This window comes from Nothobranchius furzeri, chromosome 8 (assembly GCF_043380555.1).
Source record: "Nothobranchius furzeri strain GRZ-AD chromosome 8, NfurGRZ-RIMD1, whole genome shotgun sequence".
NCBI classification, from domain to species: Eukaryota; Metazoa; Chordata; class Actinopteri; order Cyprinodontiformes; family Nothobranchiidae; genus Nothobranchius; species Nothobranchius furzeri.
In genome coordinates this window covers 72,074,604-72,089,421 of record NC_091748.1, presented here as the reverse complement: position 1 = coordinate 72,089,421, position 14,818 = coordinate 72,074,604, and the positions used below count along the sequence as shown (strand labels likewise).

Here is a 14,818-nt window from a genome sequence, read left to right as displayed (position 1 = left end):
CGGAGTTCATCAAAGACCTCCTCAATCCCTCCGGCAAATCTTCCAGTGAGGATGCTATTGGACGCTCCTATAGAGAAACCTTACATATGTAGCGTGGTTACTACATACTAGGATTCAACACTGTTTACTTCAGTTTGGTTAGATCCTGAGAAAAGATCGGACATTAGCATATGAACTTATATTATGCACAAATATCTAGGATATTAATGCAATCGATAGAAGTTCATACACTAACTGTCTTGGTCTATATTTTAATCCAAAGATTAATGTCTAATTTAAAGGGACTTTACGGAGTTTTGAATGTTTATGCTCGCGATTACCACCTCAGGCCAAATGCGTAACGGCAGCTTCAATAGGAGGCTCGTGCATGCTGTACGTGCACACTCCTTAACGAAAATAACAGCTGAGACAGTCCTGTGTGTGTGTGTGTGTGTGTGTGTGTGTGTGTGTGTGTGTGTGTGTGTGTGTGGCCCGGAGGACACAGGACAGGAGAACGCGCAGCTAATTAATTAAATAATTTGGTTCTGTACCTTTCTCTTCAGCACAGCCGACAAAGGTTTAAGATGGGTCAGTCCTCCTGCATGCTCAGACCATTCCCTTCCCTTGCTTGAAAAATTGTTCCAAAATGAAAGTTGAACTCACATCTTTTTTATCTGTGAATTCAATGCCGTTTGGCGAGTCTCAAATAAAAATTTGGGCATCTTCCTGTAAAAAAATATATCATTAATGTAAAAAAGAAATTCTAAAACAACTATGTCACATCCAGAATGAAGCCCAGGTCTTCTGCACGAAAGCCCGCAGTCTTATTAGACGAGCTAAACCACCAGTGACGTCTTCTGTATCTGTAACATTTATATTCTTGATGACAGCTGAAACAACGTACAAAGAACGGTTCGGAGGGCTATACCTGAGCGTGAACGCGCATGAAGCAGCCTGCTCGACCCGAGCAGCTCTCTTTTCCTGTGATTTTACAGAAAAACGGCCGATAACAGTAAAAATGCCATGGCTCATTCTACAGGATCAGGGCATTACAGGAGAATGTATTAAGAAGAAATGTATTATTTCTATACATGTTTTGGCTGTCAAACTTCCATAATGCCCCTTTAAGATAATTAAATTTAATAGCAAAAGTTTATTTATTGAATCAGAAGTTAAAGCAATCTTTACTTATTCAATAATCAAACATATACACCATTCTGTGTTTCATTTCAAAGAAGAGTCTGAGTTTTAAAAAGTTAAGAATTTATTACAACTCGACCCAGCGAGGAAAATGTGACCTTTGTCACAAATTAGAGGCCATTCATGACGCTACACACATATAAGCGCGGGTACGCACACAGGTGCTCACCAAGCCCCCACAATGCGGCTCTAAAATTGGGCCCAACCCGGAAGTACCAAAAATTGCAGTTCCACCCTCATCCGCTGGGAGCTGGTGTCAGAAGCGAGCAAATCCTCATTGACTCCCATGTTAAAAATACCAATTTCACAGCAGAAATAAACATGTTTACAGCCTGGTACCAAAACATGTTTTTGTTTAAATTATCTAGTTTACACTCATGACAACTCTGAGGAGGTGAATTTTTTTCTCACTCTTCTGTTTAAGTGTATTAAAAGCCTAAAATTCTGTATAATTAATTAGCATCCGACCCACGTGACCGCCGCCTCAGACCCACGTGACTACAGAGCAAGCTCCGTGGAAAGGCCTCAGTAGAGCCTCGGTCTGGCTTGGAAACTGCTCTGGGATTTTGAATCTCTGTGTTTGTGTATTCTGTTTTTGATATTTTTTGTGCAATTGTTGGAAAAAATGACTTGCTGTGGCATTAATTGCACTAATAGAGCGTCCAAGGAGTCTCCACTTCATTTTTTTCGGTAAGTAAAATTATATTTATGTATTTTAGGTCACTGCCGAGCTGAGCTTAGATTTTAACATGTACTGTTTAACCATGAAATTTAAATGTAATAGGGTAAAACCCAGTGCATTTAACATAATGCTGCACTTTAGAAAATGGGTTGAAATATAACATGTTGGTGGAGCTGGGGGCGGCTCACTGCGCCGCACTGCCGCAGCACGGCCGCAGTAATGGAATAGCTCTGATTGACTACAACGGGACCGATTTTGCTGCGGAGTTCGTGCCGGAGCGGAGGTAGTGGAATTTGGGGGTTAATACCAGGGGTTTAAGGCAAACATGTAAACGTAAAGCTTTATTTTTGTTTGCCAAACAATTTAAAACAGATTTTTGCTTTTTCCAAGAGTGTCATTCCACACCTGCTGATACAAATTTTTGGAAATCGCAATGGGGTAATAACATCTGGTTGTCCCATGGCTCTGAGCATTCTGCTGGAGTTGCCACGCTTAAAAATTATTTTTCTGGGGATGTGTTAAACTCTGACTTTGAAACCTTAGGACACTACCTCTGCTCAATAATCAGACACAATAACAGTACTTTCATTGCAGTAAATATATATGGTTACAATAATAAAACAGAAAATTATAAATTACTCAACTCCTTAAGCCTGATTTATGCTTCTCCGTCTGCGTCAGTGCGGAGACACGCAACGCCATTATCCGTCCTTGCGTAGGGCACGCAAGTACGTACGGAGTCGAGCCCACTTTTTTAAACATCCGTCGAACGAGACGGATTACGCAAGCTTGTGATTGGTCAGGACGCCGCTGTTGTTTACAGCGCCGCCATTGCAAAGAGAGCCGAGTTTAACTAGCGGCAGACACGGAGAAGCTTGAAGAATACCTCGCGAAAAAACTCTAAAAACATGAACGTTTAATTCTCCCGTGACTGGAGGAGTGAAAAGATGCGCAGCAAGCGTTTTATTTGTGGACGGAAATAACAGGAAACGTGGGTTTAGAGGTGGGGAGCGCATGAAGCGGTGGGAGAATGAGAGACAAATATGTCCGTGTTAAAAGTCTCTTATATACACAAAAAACACAAAATAAACACACGATCTTGGACCGACACATGACAGGATACCAAAGAACAGCGCTATGCCCTCTGTTGTCCTGCCGGGCAATTGCTTTGCAACGCTCTCCAGGAGACGGAGAAGTAAAAGAGCAAAACGCTTCCGTCAATCCGTGCGTGTCTGTCCCTTGCGGAGCTGACGGAGAAGCATAAACCAGGCTTAAGTCGATGACACCACACTCTTCTTAAAAAATGCAAACCAAATCCCTCTAGCTCTTAGTGTGATTAGTGACTTCTCTGAGGCCTCTGGTTTATGCCTAAATCTAAAAAAGTGTAAGTTGCTAGCAATTAAAGACTGCCCTGCAAATACTATCTGTAATATTTCTGTTAAACAGGAAGTCACATACCTGGGACTGTTTATATCCAAAGATCAAAAATCAAGATGCTCTTTAAACTTCACTCCAATTATACAGAAAACCCTAAAAAAGTTCAACCGGTGGCTGCAGAGGGACTTGTCTTTGAAAGGTAGAGTGTTAATTACTAAAGCTGAAGGGTTATCCCGATTAACATATGCTGCTCTCTCTTTACATCTGGATAAGGAAATTGGTAAACATATTGACCGTATGCTCTTGAATTTTATATGGAAAAACTGTACGCATTATATTAGGAAAACTGTTGTGATGAATAAGTACGAATCAGGTGGGCTTAATGTCCTAGACTTTTCTACTTTAAATAACACTTTCAAAATTAATTGGGCTAAATATTTTCTTAAAAACCCCACCTCTACCTGGACCCTTATACCATATCATATTTTCTCTCGTTTTGGTGGCTTTAATTTTATTTTGAATTGTAATTACAATGTTGAGAAACTCCCTATAAAACTTTCATCCTTCCATAAGCAAGTCCTCTTAGCGTAGACCCTCATTTATAAACACAACTTCTCACCTCACAAATATCTTATCTGGAACAACAGAGATATTTTATTTAAAAATAAATCACTTTTCCTGGAAACTTGGGTCTAGAATGGGATCCTACTGGTGGCTCAGCTGGTTAATAAAGAGGGACAACTACTTACTTACAACAACTTTATTGCCCCATATAATTTCCTAATCAGTGTTCAGGAATTCTCAATGGTGCTTGGTGCCATACCCTCAGGGACTTTAATGTTATATAAAAACACTGACAGCTCAATATCTACCTCTGTCACTCTCCCTGATCCAGTTGAGTCACCAATAGGAAAAATCTGCTTTCCTCTAGAACTTGGTAACAGCAATAAGAGAATACGTAGTTTATTCCAGAAAGATATCGTCTCTCTCCCGTATATAATATCTTATTGGAACCGATATGTTCCAGATATCAAGTGGAAGACAGTCTGGATGATCCCCCAGAAATATTTGATTGTAAATAAGGTGAAAGAAGTCTCATTTAAACTTCTACATAAATGGTATCCAGCCAGTCATTACATGGTCAAATTTAAAAGGGACATACATACTAATTGTACTTTCTGTGGGGATCATCCAGAAGCTGTGACACATCTTTTTTGGTGCTGTTCTTTTACACAAAGATTCTGGAAGGAATTTAGCAGGTTTGTTACTGTCCATATTTTAAGGGAGTGTTCTTTACGATGGGAAAATGTTTTATTCTGTTTCTTTAAGTTCCCCATGAAGAATGATAAATGTTTTTTTATGATAAATCTGTTAATACTTTTAGCTAACTTCTTTATTCATAAATGTAAGTTTACCAACAAAACACCATATTTCTGTCATTTTTTAAGGATGTGGAATTGTACATAAAATCAATATTAGAATCCACCAACAAAAAGGCTCTCAAAACAATATATATGTGAATTTTTGCGTGTATTCTTATAATTGTTACTTTTTTCTTTTACCCCTGGCTTTGTGTGTTCATATTCTGTTGTTTTGTATACTTCATTCGTTTCTATGTTGTATACTCATTGTTTGTTAAATAAAGTAAAAAAAAAAAAAAAAAAAAAAAAAACGGGCAGATCCTGTACCGACACCGGAAAATTTCAATCACAAGTAAATGGCTGCAGCACTGTTGCCTCACAGCGGCCTTTCTGCGTGGGGTTGCGTGTTCTCCCCGTGCATGCGTGGCTTTCCTCCGGGTACTAGGTTATTAATTGTGAGTCACTTTGGATAAAAGCGTCTGCCAAATGAATAAACACAAACATAAATAAATAAACATAAATAAACTACGTTACCTGCGCAGCATCTACTAGCGGCACCAAAGCGACGTTAATACAGCGCCATCTAGCGGCAGGGAGGGTTATCACAACAGCAACGCCAACCGAAGATGAATCCTCTTTTCAGCCCAGCGCTTCACCAGCAAAGACACCAGTTTGTCATCAATTTTGTCAAGATGAAGAAACCAAAAATGGTACTTAACGTTTTTTTAACTATAACTATATTTAATTCAAAAGTTTTAACTTCGAAATCAACAAGATGTTAGCGGCTAATAAGCTAGCCACCGTTAGTAGTTTCTGCTAGCTAAGTTCGCTTTGTGGTTTTGAGGTAAACCAGTCGGTTTCTCACGCGGTTTGTGGTTTTTTGTTCGGCGTTACTTCAAAATAAACTCGGGAGTTGATTTCCAGGTGGCCGACTTGGGCTGCAACGATTGCAAACTCCTGAAGCAGCTGAAGTTTCATCGTGAGATCGAGCTGTTGGTTGGAGTGGACATCAACGGTGACGTAATCAAGAAAAAGATGTACGTGAGGGGCACTGCTGATGCTTTGGATGACAGATTAAAATAATAAAATAATCGCACCGCATTGAATCGTTTAGTTTGATCGACAACTTTCTAGATTATAGTTACACTAATAATTCCCTTTTTAGTGAAGAGTCTGCAGAATGCTTCAAAAAGCCACATTTTATAATGTTTACAGTAAACGTGAGCAATAATCCTTGAGGCTGTTAGAAGATCCTTTTGGACATTGGCTGCTATTTCCATCAATCACTTCCCATTTAGCCCCATATAATCATTGCTTTTGTGTGATTGAAGACATTTCTTTTGCTTGTCCTGAAACTATATCCCTTCAGGCGTGGATTAGCTCCTTTATCGGCCAACTATCTACAGCCTACTTGTGATCAGCTGTGCGTTGAGCTTTACCAAGGCTCAGTGACGCAGAGGGATGCTCGACTGAGAGGATTTCACCTGGTTACCTGCATTGAGCTGTAAGAGGCTGTTTAATCATTGGTCCACAGTGTCCGTGTGTCCATTCTTCTTGTTACATATGTTTTTCTTTTTTGCAGCATAGAACATCTGACTCTTACGGACTTAGATCACTTCACGGCAGTGGTTTTTGGATACATGACTCCATTGAGTGTTATCATCAGCACCCCAAACTCTGAATACAACGCCCTTCTGCCTGGACTGTCGGGCTTCAGGCACAGAGACCACAAGTTTGAGTGGAACAGAGCAGAGTTCAGATCCTGGTACAGTACAAAGTTCCACTGGTTTATGAAAACCCCAACAAAACCAGCTGAGTGTAGATGTGGTACATGCTGTTACATAAGGCTGTTATCAAACCCCTCAGGGCCCTGAAAGTGTGTTTGAAGTACAGCTATAAGGTGGAGTTCACTGGTGTTGGAGAAGCGCCACTGGGGATGCAGGACAGCGTGGGTTTCTGCTCCCAGATCGGTGTCTTCTACCGACTGGAAGGCTGCACCGGCTGTAATGTGTTGCCGTTCAGTGATGAAGAGGATGTTTCTCCTTACACTTTGGTGAGTCATTTCTACTGTTTCTAAACATCTTTAAAAACAAATAGAAGTGCTTTTGTTTAAAGAGCAAGTCATCCCCAAATCAACTTTTTTTCTGATAAACTATATAAATGCTTGTCTAATCATGCTGCAGACACGTGTAGTCAATAGTTTAGCACTTTAGTGCATTTTAGTTAAAATTTAAATATTCTGCCTAAAACTGTCAAGTGTTGTGCTGTTGTCAGGTAAAAACTCTGCACTGCATTTGAATTTAAATCTGCCATCGCTATTGGCTAAGAGGTACCCTAGAACTTTAGCTGGTACCATATGATGTCACAATGCCGTTGTGAGCCTGTGTGTGTGTGTGTGAGACCCCTTCTTTCCACCGGAGCCGTCAGCAGCACGTTACTGCAGCAGCACGTCATAGCTGCTGATAGGAACCGCTGTGGTCAACAGAACCTTTTCCACCTGAGCCGTCAGCAGCGCGAGTCGGCCGCGTCTCAGGAGCAGCATGTCGCGGCCCTTACGCGCCGGTTCTATTTTCTACGCGCGACGCCTCTGAAACGGGTCAAGTTCGACATTTTTGGGGAAGGAAAGACAGGAAATCGGACGCGGAAATGGAGAGAAGCTCCCGAGATTTTCAGAAAAAATAAACGTACTGCCTTCCGTTTGCTTTACTTTTAAAAAAGTTACTAAATGTGCGGCCCCGTGAGAAGTTATCACCTAGCTAGCGGTCACCTTTGTTTTTCAGGTCCGTATTGGCAATTATAAAATGGACAGAACATAAAACACAAACATTTTGGAGCCATGTTGTAGTTTTCTCCTGCTTGTTGTTGTGTTTACTGACGAAGGCACTCGTGTGACTTCGTGCTCTGTCAGTGACAGCTGCTCCCCTTCTGCTTCGCGTCTCGTGGGAAGGGCCAAGCAGCAGCTTACGCAAGCAAGACGTGCTGCTGCAGTAACGTGCTCCTGACGGCTCCGGTGGAAAGAAGGGGTTAGCGGCTCCGCCCTCTCGGTCTGCTAGGCAACAGCATTTGTTGCATTTTTTAAACAGGAAGTTGGAGTGGAGTAATACTCTGGTAGGGGGTGACTTGCTCTTTAAACATTCTAGGCTCACGTGTGTGTGTGTGTGTTTCAGCTGTATTCTGTAAAGTACCCCAGCCTGCGTGACAACAACACTTTGCGCCGAGTCCTGGTGAGTGAGGTGTTATACTGGGCAGAACAACTGAAGAACAGGTGGATGGAGGAGAAGAGCAGTGACAGAAACTATAACTCTACCTTTAGTCTGACTGAGGAAAGGGCGGAGGGATTCAACCCAACACATGCGGCCATAGAGGGATGGCTGGCAGGTAGATCGGTTTGTATAATTGACTTGTGAGGCATGTCTGAATTGTTTTATTTGTGTAACCATCAGCATGTGCAGAAGGCATGGATGGTCCAGTGGGCTGTTGTGGGACAGGTGACGTGGATAAGTGTGAAGAAATGCTCTGGAGAAACAGCTTAAAACTGGAGTCTGGTACAGGAAGTGGGTGCGTTTGTCTTGCTTTTTTCCTGAAATGCCAGGAGAATGGGAAGCATCGTTTTATTATCCTCTGATATTTAAACACAACTGAGACATCTTTCACAACTATATTTGACCCTTGTGTTTAGATATATTTCCATCCCTCTGGCTGTGCTGTGGTCCTGCTGCCCTAAAGTCAGTGAGCTGGGCGGAAGCCTGAGGAATCTTAGACATCTGCTGATGGATGAGCCTCACGTGAACATGAGTCAGGATGGTGCTGCGGTACTCGTAAAATATCAAGAACAAGGTGCTCATTTCTAATTCTGATTTAAATCACACGTGTCAGACAGAAGGCTCACGGAGCATTTTTATGTGGCCCACGAGATAAAATATCAAAAATATATTAAAACTGACCTGCTGGCCGATTTTACGGCAAAGACTACAACTCCCATGATGCTTTGCGGCGTTAGCGCAGAGCTGAAGGGCCCCCTCCTTTGTGTTGTTTCCAGCGTCTGCTGCCGGTGTCTGCAGCTTCGCTCTCGGAAAAACTAAGCACTCCTCTCACAAAATAAGTTTGTTTCCAAATGAAAAGGTTCAAAACTGCATAATGTTTATAAAGAAAATGTGCAAATTTGCCGTCACTTTTTCAAAATATATTAAGTTTCGCCCGCTACTTCGTCCCAGATTTTCATTTCGGCCCTGTGTGAATTTGAGTTTGACACTCCTGATTTAAATGATTAAATTTCATATTGTGTGAAAGTGAGAAACACGAGGACAAGTGAAGAGACCTTCTGAACACCAACGACAGTTAGTTCTTATGTGTGTCATTCATAATCCTGACTTTAATCTGTTTTCTTATAGGAAGCTTTTAACTAATCCGCATAATTAACTCAACTCAGAATGCTTTTGTTAATGTCCTCTTATTGTGAGTTGGTGCTATACTAATAAAATAAATTAATTAGGAAGAGGATTTATAATTAGACTAATTAAAAATAAGACACTTGAGTTGTTCTAGTGTGTTCGTATGAGACATTTCTCTGCAGGAACACTAAACCAATCATCGTGGCCTTTAGACTGTTAGTTTATGCCAGTAAGAGGAACATGGGTATTTTTTTATTTTATATTGAGCAACAAATTGTCTTCCCCCCCCCCAATTCCAATTAACAAATGCACTGCATCATTTTACCTCAACTTCCCTTTTAATAGTTGCTTTATGAAAATATGTTTAGCTAAATTATAACGGTTTATTTGTAGAGTTTGCTTCGTATTAAATCCACATAAATACAAATGTTATTTCCCCAGTAAGTGATTTGATTCTTCCTTAAACCCTAAATTATGTGATTTTTATTCTTTGAGGATTCATTGAAGCATTTTAATGCAATTAAATCATTACTTATTGGTCTTAACACAGAACGTTGCTGTTTATATCGGGGGTTATTCTCTGGCACTGAAGAATTTGGCTATGTGGTCCCAACAGAAACATCAACAGATCCATTAGTTCTTTTTGCAGGGTATCTGCAGGTTTCAGGGAGCCAAATTTAAGACTTTTAAAGACTTTTTTAAGGCTACTTTGACCAAATTTAAGCTATTATTTTCCAATTTAATTTAAGCTATAATTTCCAGTTATTGCCTGGAACTGGTGCTAACCACGTTGCGAACGTGGGATTAGCCATCCAGTTACCATTAAACTTGCACTTCCCCACGGCACAAGCTCCCACTAGCTTAACCAGCTAATGTGCTCATCTAAAAATAGCCCCCTTTCACAACCAGCTGAATGTGTACGGTTCCGCTTACGCCAATATCATACACAAAAAAATGCTGAACATCAACTAGAAATTCACAAAAATTTTATAGAAATAAAAGAATCTTGTTTATTGGTTCTTTGGTAATTTAAGACCTTTGGAAACTCTATTTAAGGATTATTTGTCATTTTTAAGGCCTTAAATTTGGAAAAGCAAATTTAAGACTTTTTAAGGACCCGCGGATACCGTGTTTGACTCGCTCTTCGTTGTGTTTTCAGATGAAGAGGACGACGATGCTTACCTGGAGGACGGCGAGTATTCAGAGGCCAGCTGGTGCTCTCACGGTGTTGAGCCAGAGGAAGACTGGGAGACAGTTTGATAAACAGGATGTGGTTTTTTCAGTTCATAGATAAAATATTGGAATCTACCCACGGATTTATGTGTAAGAAACTTTTCTGTAGGACAGCAGTACTTCCTGTTCAGCCTGTGAACTTCAAATTAAGAGTCATTTTGTTTTGGATCATTTCTAAAGATAAACCTGTAAAAGGAACCGATTTGGTCTTTAAAATAAGGTACTGAGTAAAGGTGGGATAAAAATAAACCTTTAAATGTGCAAACATGTGTTGTCATTTTGCTTAGAATAATAAAAAAAGAGAATTAAGGTTTTGAAACTGTTTTATTCAACTGTGCCAAGTTGATATTTTAGGCAACGATACAGTTAATAAGGAAAACAAATGTTGGTCAAAGGAGCACGTCTGTAACAGAGAACACTGGAGCGTGTCGGAACATCACAGAACATCATTTACAGTTTTTATAAAGACAACAGCTTCACAGAAGAGAAAAGCAACCATGTTTGGAACATGTTCGGTACCAAGATGAGCACACCTGTGTCACAGGTAAAACAAAAGGCCCCAAAAATAAACACCTCTTTGACTGCGCGTTTCGTAGCCAGAATTTATACACTCACTACTGAATAGTTCATCACTTTTTTCCAGACGGGAGTATTTAACAACTATCACATAATCAACAAAAGACCACACAAAGACGAGGGGTTTTAAATATGGGCTTTGAAAGTGGAACTCCGACGTTACTTTATACCCACAACACCTGAACTACAGAAAAACCTGGCAAACAAAGTCGTTTCTTCAGTGAGTTAAAATCATTAAAAAAAAATGGCACAACATAAAATTCTGGGAGGAAAAAAATCTTTAAAAGTGGTAAAAGTTCCAAATGGACACCATGACCATGCATTAATTACAAACGTAACACGGACGATGTTTAAACGTAGAAACACTGATTTGTGTAGATATGGCTGCAATATTACCTAGCTGAGGTGTTGGACATCTACCGAGGCTCCTGACGGAAGAAAACATCACTGATGCTGGACAGTCGCTCTTTAAGCTTTGTTCTGATGGTAAAACAACTAGAAGATGAACTTTAAACTCCAAAGAGGCTAGAAATGCAGATGGTCTTGGTGCACGACCCACAGCAATGCTGATGAGCATTCCACTGAGCCCCTAAAGCAGGGGTAGGCAACCCTGGTCCTGGGGAGCTGCTATCCAGCACGTTTTAGAGGTTTCCCTGCTTCAACAGTTGATTCACCTGTTCAGCAGCTCATCAGGCTCTGCACCTGCTGAATCAGGAGCGTTCTCGCAGGGAAACGTCTAAAACAAGCTGGAAAGCGGCTCTCCAGGACTAGGGTTCCTTACCCCTGCCCTACAGGAACACTGGTTTAAAAAGGGTTCTCATGCAGACAAGAAACTATCTGGCGCATATGGACAACCATACCGAGGATGAGGCATCATCTGACGCGTACGAGAAATCCAACCTTTTCCCTCCTCTTCCCCTTAATGGGCTCCGTCGTATTTAATTCTTGACGGGGATCATTTCATTGTTTGCATTCTAGTCTTAACGCAACAAACTGAAGACGTGCATCAATTCAAAAGAGGACATTATTTGTAGAGTGATGAAAAGTTCCCCATCAACAAGCCAGGCTGGAATGACGCTGCTCAAAGGCGCCACATCCGTGCACGAAAAACCGTAAAACAAGCAGGAATATCCGGATTCTGGCTTGGTTTCAGCGTTTCACCAGTCTCGTTTTAGGGTCAAACAAATGTTAAATAAAGCGACATTTGCTCGTGGGAAAAGAAATGTGTGTGGTTAACAAGAACAGGCTCCTGATGACATTTACAGTTCTACGACATGCTTTCCTATTTTCTCGTTGCCGTGAATTCATTTAACGTCATCTCTTCATTCATCAGAAAACGAGAGCTACGGTAAATAAACCCAGTGGTGTTATTCGGGTGCACTCGCGGTCCACGTTCACACATTAAATGGCTTTAGTCGAGTGCTTTGTATTAAAACATTCTCACCTTGAAAACACAAACAGCCGTCCGTGCCGACGACCGCGTCGGCCGCCCTAAACAACCAGACACTAAAGGAATGTGTTGAAAACCCTTTTTTCAGTGTGGATTCTAGTTCGTTTAGCTAACGCCTCCTCCGGTCATCAGCAGTAAAAAGCAGCTCCTGTTAAACGCTCAAGACGCTGGATGACGATTAGGACTTCCCGCACCCAGACGGATCAAATGGTTTCAGCTCAGGAAGCCAAAAAAAAAGAAGCATTTTTGAGTTATCTCATTTCTAAATTTGTCTAATTTCCCAATCTACCGCTGCACGTGTCTGTATGGAGATTGCATCGGATTACTCCCGCCTAAAATGATCACAGGAGGGCCCTGCTGGCGCTACAGAGCGATCCGGCGTGTGATGTAGGAACGGAGAAGGAATTAGGAACACGTTTGTCATTTCAGTCCATTAACGAGAGGCTTCAGGGCTAACGCTTAATCACCACCTGCTCGTACGCTCCAGCACCAACCCTGAGAGAGGACACCAGAAGGTTCAATTAATAATCACAGAATAAAGTCAGCTGTAGTAGAATATAGCCTGAAGATGTTGGGATTTTAGCACGTTTCTCTTGTACTATAAGAAGTCTTGAAGGTGAACTAGAAGTCACCGTAGCTGTTCTTGTTACCTGGTGGGAAGATGGTGGCTTCCAAAGGCCGTACTTCCTCCTGGCCCAACAAACAGACGCAAGCCTTCCTCTGCAGCAGACACAGTTGTGGTCAAACCCAGCCGCTAACACAGCCTGCTGTATAATTCTCATCATGAGGAGCAGCCGGTTGCTAGGCAATCTAAAAATAATCGCGTTTTGACAGTAGCTCTTTTTTCTAAGCTTTGAGCTGAATGAGACCTTCAAATGCAACACAATGCTCTCCTCAGTGTTCACACCGACTCGTGTGAATCCGGCACTTTAGAACAGGACTGCAGTTTTCCTTCGTTCGACATTTTACCACCAAACCGACCACTAACCTTCGGCGCTGGAATCCAGCAGGCTGGGCGTGAAGTCTTGACTCTGTAAGATCTTTTCCACGACATCATCTGCGTCCACCCTCGTGTCGTCCATCCTCTTTAGCTGAGACTCCATGGAGTCCTGTTTGACCGGATGTCTTAAGGAGAGGAAAACACAAGGAGTTATTTCACCTTTCACTTACACTAAAACAAAGTTTTCTGGTGTTCTTGTGCTGATCACAGTCAGAAAGAAATGGTGCTGGTGGTGTACGCACTCCTGCCTGATGGGGTGATGCTCTGGGGAATTCCTCAGTGGCTTGTCTTTGTGACTCCCTGGAGCTGAAGATGGCCAACTTCTGGTCAGGCAGAGGTCCTACCTCAGTTACAGGAGCTTAAGTGTCTCAGGGTCTTGTTTACAAATGTGGAAAGGAGGGAGCGGGGGGTCGACAAGCGGACTGATGCAGCTTTTGCAGCGACACGCACGCTGAACCGGTCCACTGTGGCGAAGATGAAGCCAAGCAGGAAAGCAAAGCTCTCGATTTACAGATCGATCCTTGTTCAAGTCCTCAGTTATGGTCACTAGCTGTAAGTAATCATCTAAAGAACAAGGCCACGGATACAAGAGACTGAAATGATTTTCCTCCATGGAGTGGCCAGGACGGGCCTTAGAGGTAGAATGAGGAGCTTGGAACTCAGGAGAGACTTAAAGTAGTTTTCTCGAGAGTAACTCGGACTAGTGCAGCTCGGCATGATCACATTTTCCAAGAACGTGGTTTGGTATTTTCCCAGCTTCTAGTCCCTGCCCCGTTGAGTTTCCTGGAGATGCTGACCCCTTCTTTCCACAGGAGCCGTCAGGAGCACATTACTGCAGCAGCACGTCTTGCTCGCGTAAGCTGCTGCTTGGCCCTTCCCACGAGACGCGAAGCAGCAGGGGAGCAGCTGTCACCGACAGAGCACGAAGTCACACGGGTGACTTCGTCAGTAAACACAACAACAAGCAGGAGTAAACTACAACATGGCTCCAAAAGGTTTGTGTTTTATGTTCTGTCCGTTTTATAATCGCCAATACGGACCTGAAAAACAAAGGAGACCGCTAGCTAGGTGATAACTTCTCACGGGTTAGGGTTAGTAACTGTTTTTTTAAGTAAAGCAACCGGAAGGCAGTACGTTTCTTTATTCTGAAAATCTCGGAAAGCTTCGCTCCATTTCCGCGTCCGATTTCCTGTCTTTCCTTCCCCAAAAATGTCGAACTTGACCCGTTTCAGAGGCGTCGCGCGTAGAAAATAGAACCGGCGCGTAAAGGCCGCGACATGCTGCTCCTGAGACGTGGCCGACTCGCGCTGCTGACGGCTCCGGTGGAAAGAAGGGATGAGTCAGGCCAGCGACCATGACCACTGATTGGCTAGGGGGCGGAGCCGCTGGTTGCTCCGGAGTTTTCTGCCTGCAGCTTCACTGCCTGCGCCATTTCCTTGTTCAGAGTCTGCCAAAAAGGCACACCCGCTTTCCATCCCAGAGCTGGCAGGGAAACACGCCTACACTCACACGAGCCAAACCAATCTGTACAGAGCTGCTCCTCTAGGGGGTGTTTCAGGCAGGTCCTGT

General features: G+C 42.4%; 2 protein-coding genes across 4 annotated transcripts in view; one reads left to right on the top strand and one right to left on the bottom strand.

Annotated features, from left to right (window-relative positions):
* Nucleotides 1-5,187: 5,187 nt before the first annotated feature.
* On the top strand, nucleotides 5,188-10,488 carry henmt1 (HEN methyltransferase 1). Of its 3 annotated transcripts, none has more exons than XM_015971089.3 (9): nucleotides 5,188-5,309; nucleotides 5,524-5,636; nucleotides 5,969-6,103; nucleotides 6,182-6,364; nucleotides 6,466-6,652; nucleotides 7,767-7,977; nucleotides 8,055-8,157; nucleotides 8,279-8,436; nucleotides 10,150-10,488. In XM_015971089.3, the coding sequence occupies exons 1-9, from the start codon at nucleotides 5,226-5,228 to the stop codon at nucleotides 10,248-10,250; spliced, it is 1,275 nt and encodes a 424-aa protein (XP_015826575.3). In that variant the 5' UTR covers nucleotides 5,188-5,225; the 3' UTR covers nucleotides 10,251-10,488. The 3 variants fall into 3 exon arrangements, with proteins under 3 accessions (XP_015826575.3, XP_015826574.3, XP_015826573.3); XM_015971088.3 differs by having other exon boundaries at nucleotides 8,052-8,157; XM_015971087.3 differs by having other exon boundaries at nucleotides 8,043-8,157.
* Nucleotides 10,489-10,528: 40 nt separating this feature from the next.
* fam102bb (family with sequence similarity 102 member Bb) overlaps nucleotides 10,529-14,818 on the bottom strand; it is a 29,437-nt gene continuing 25,147 nt past the window's right edge. The window contains exons 9-11 of the mRNA XM_070554296.1: nucleotides 13,238-13,374; nucleotides 12,900-12,969; nucleotides 10,529-12,744 (exon numbers count right to left, since the gene is read on the bottom strand). Coding sequence (XP_070410397.1) covers nucleotides 12,702-12,744; nucleotides 12,900-12,969; nucleotides 13,238-13,374 — 250 coding nt within the window. The 3' untranslated portion in view covers nucleotides 10,529-12,701. The remainder of the gene's footprint in view (nucleotides 12,745-12,899; nucleotides 12,970-13,237; nucleotides 13,375-14,818) is intronic.

Excerpts from the sequence above, each read along its gene's own strand:
- henmt1 (XM_015971087.3), top strand. The coding sequence starts at position 5,226 with ATGAATCCTCTTTTCAGCCCAGCGCTTCACCAGCAAAGACACCAGTTT. Across the intron at positions 8,158-8,278 it reads GAGTCTGGTACAGGAAGTGG|ATATATTTCCATCCCTCTGG; the intron begins GTGCGTTTGTCT and ends CCTTGTGTTTAG. Across the intron at positions 8,437-10,149 it reads CGTAAAATATCAAGAACAAG|ATGAAGAGGACGACGATGCT; the intron begins GTGCTCATTTCT and ends TTGTGTTTTCAG.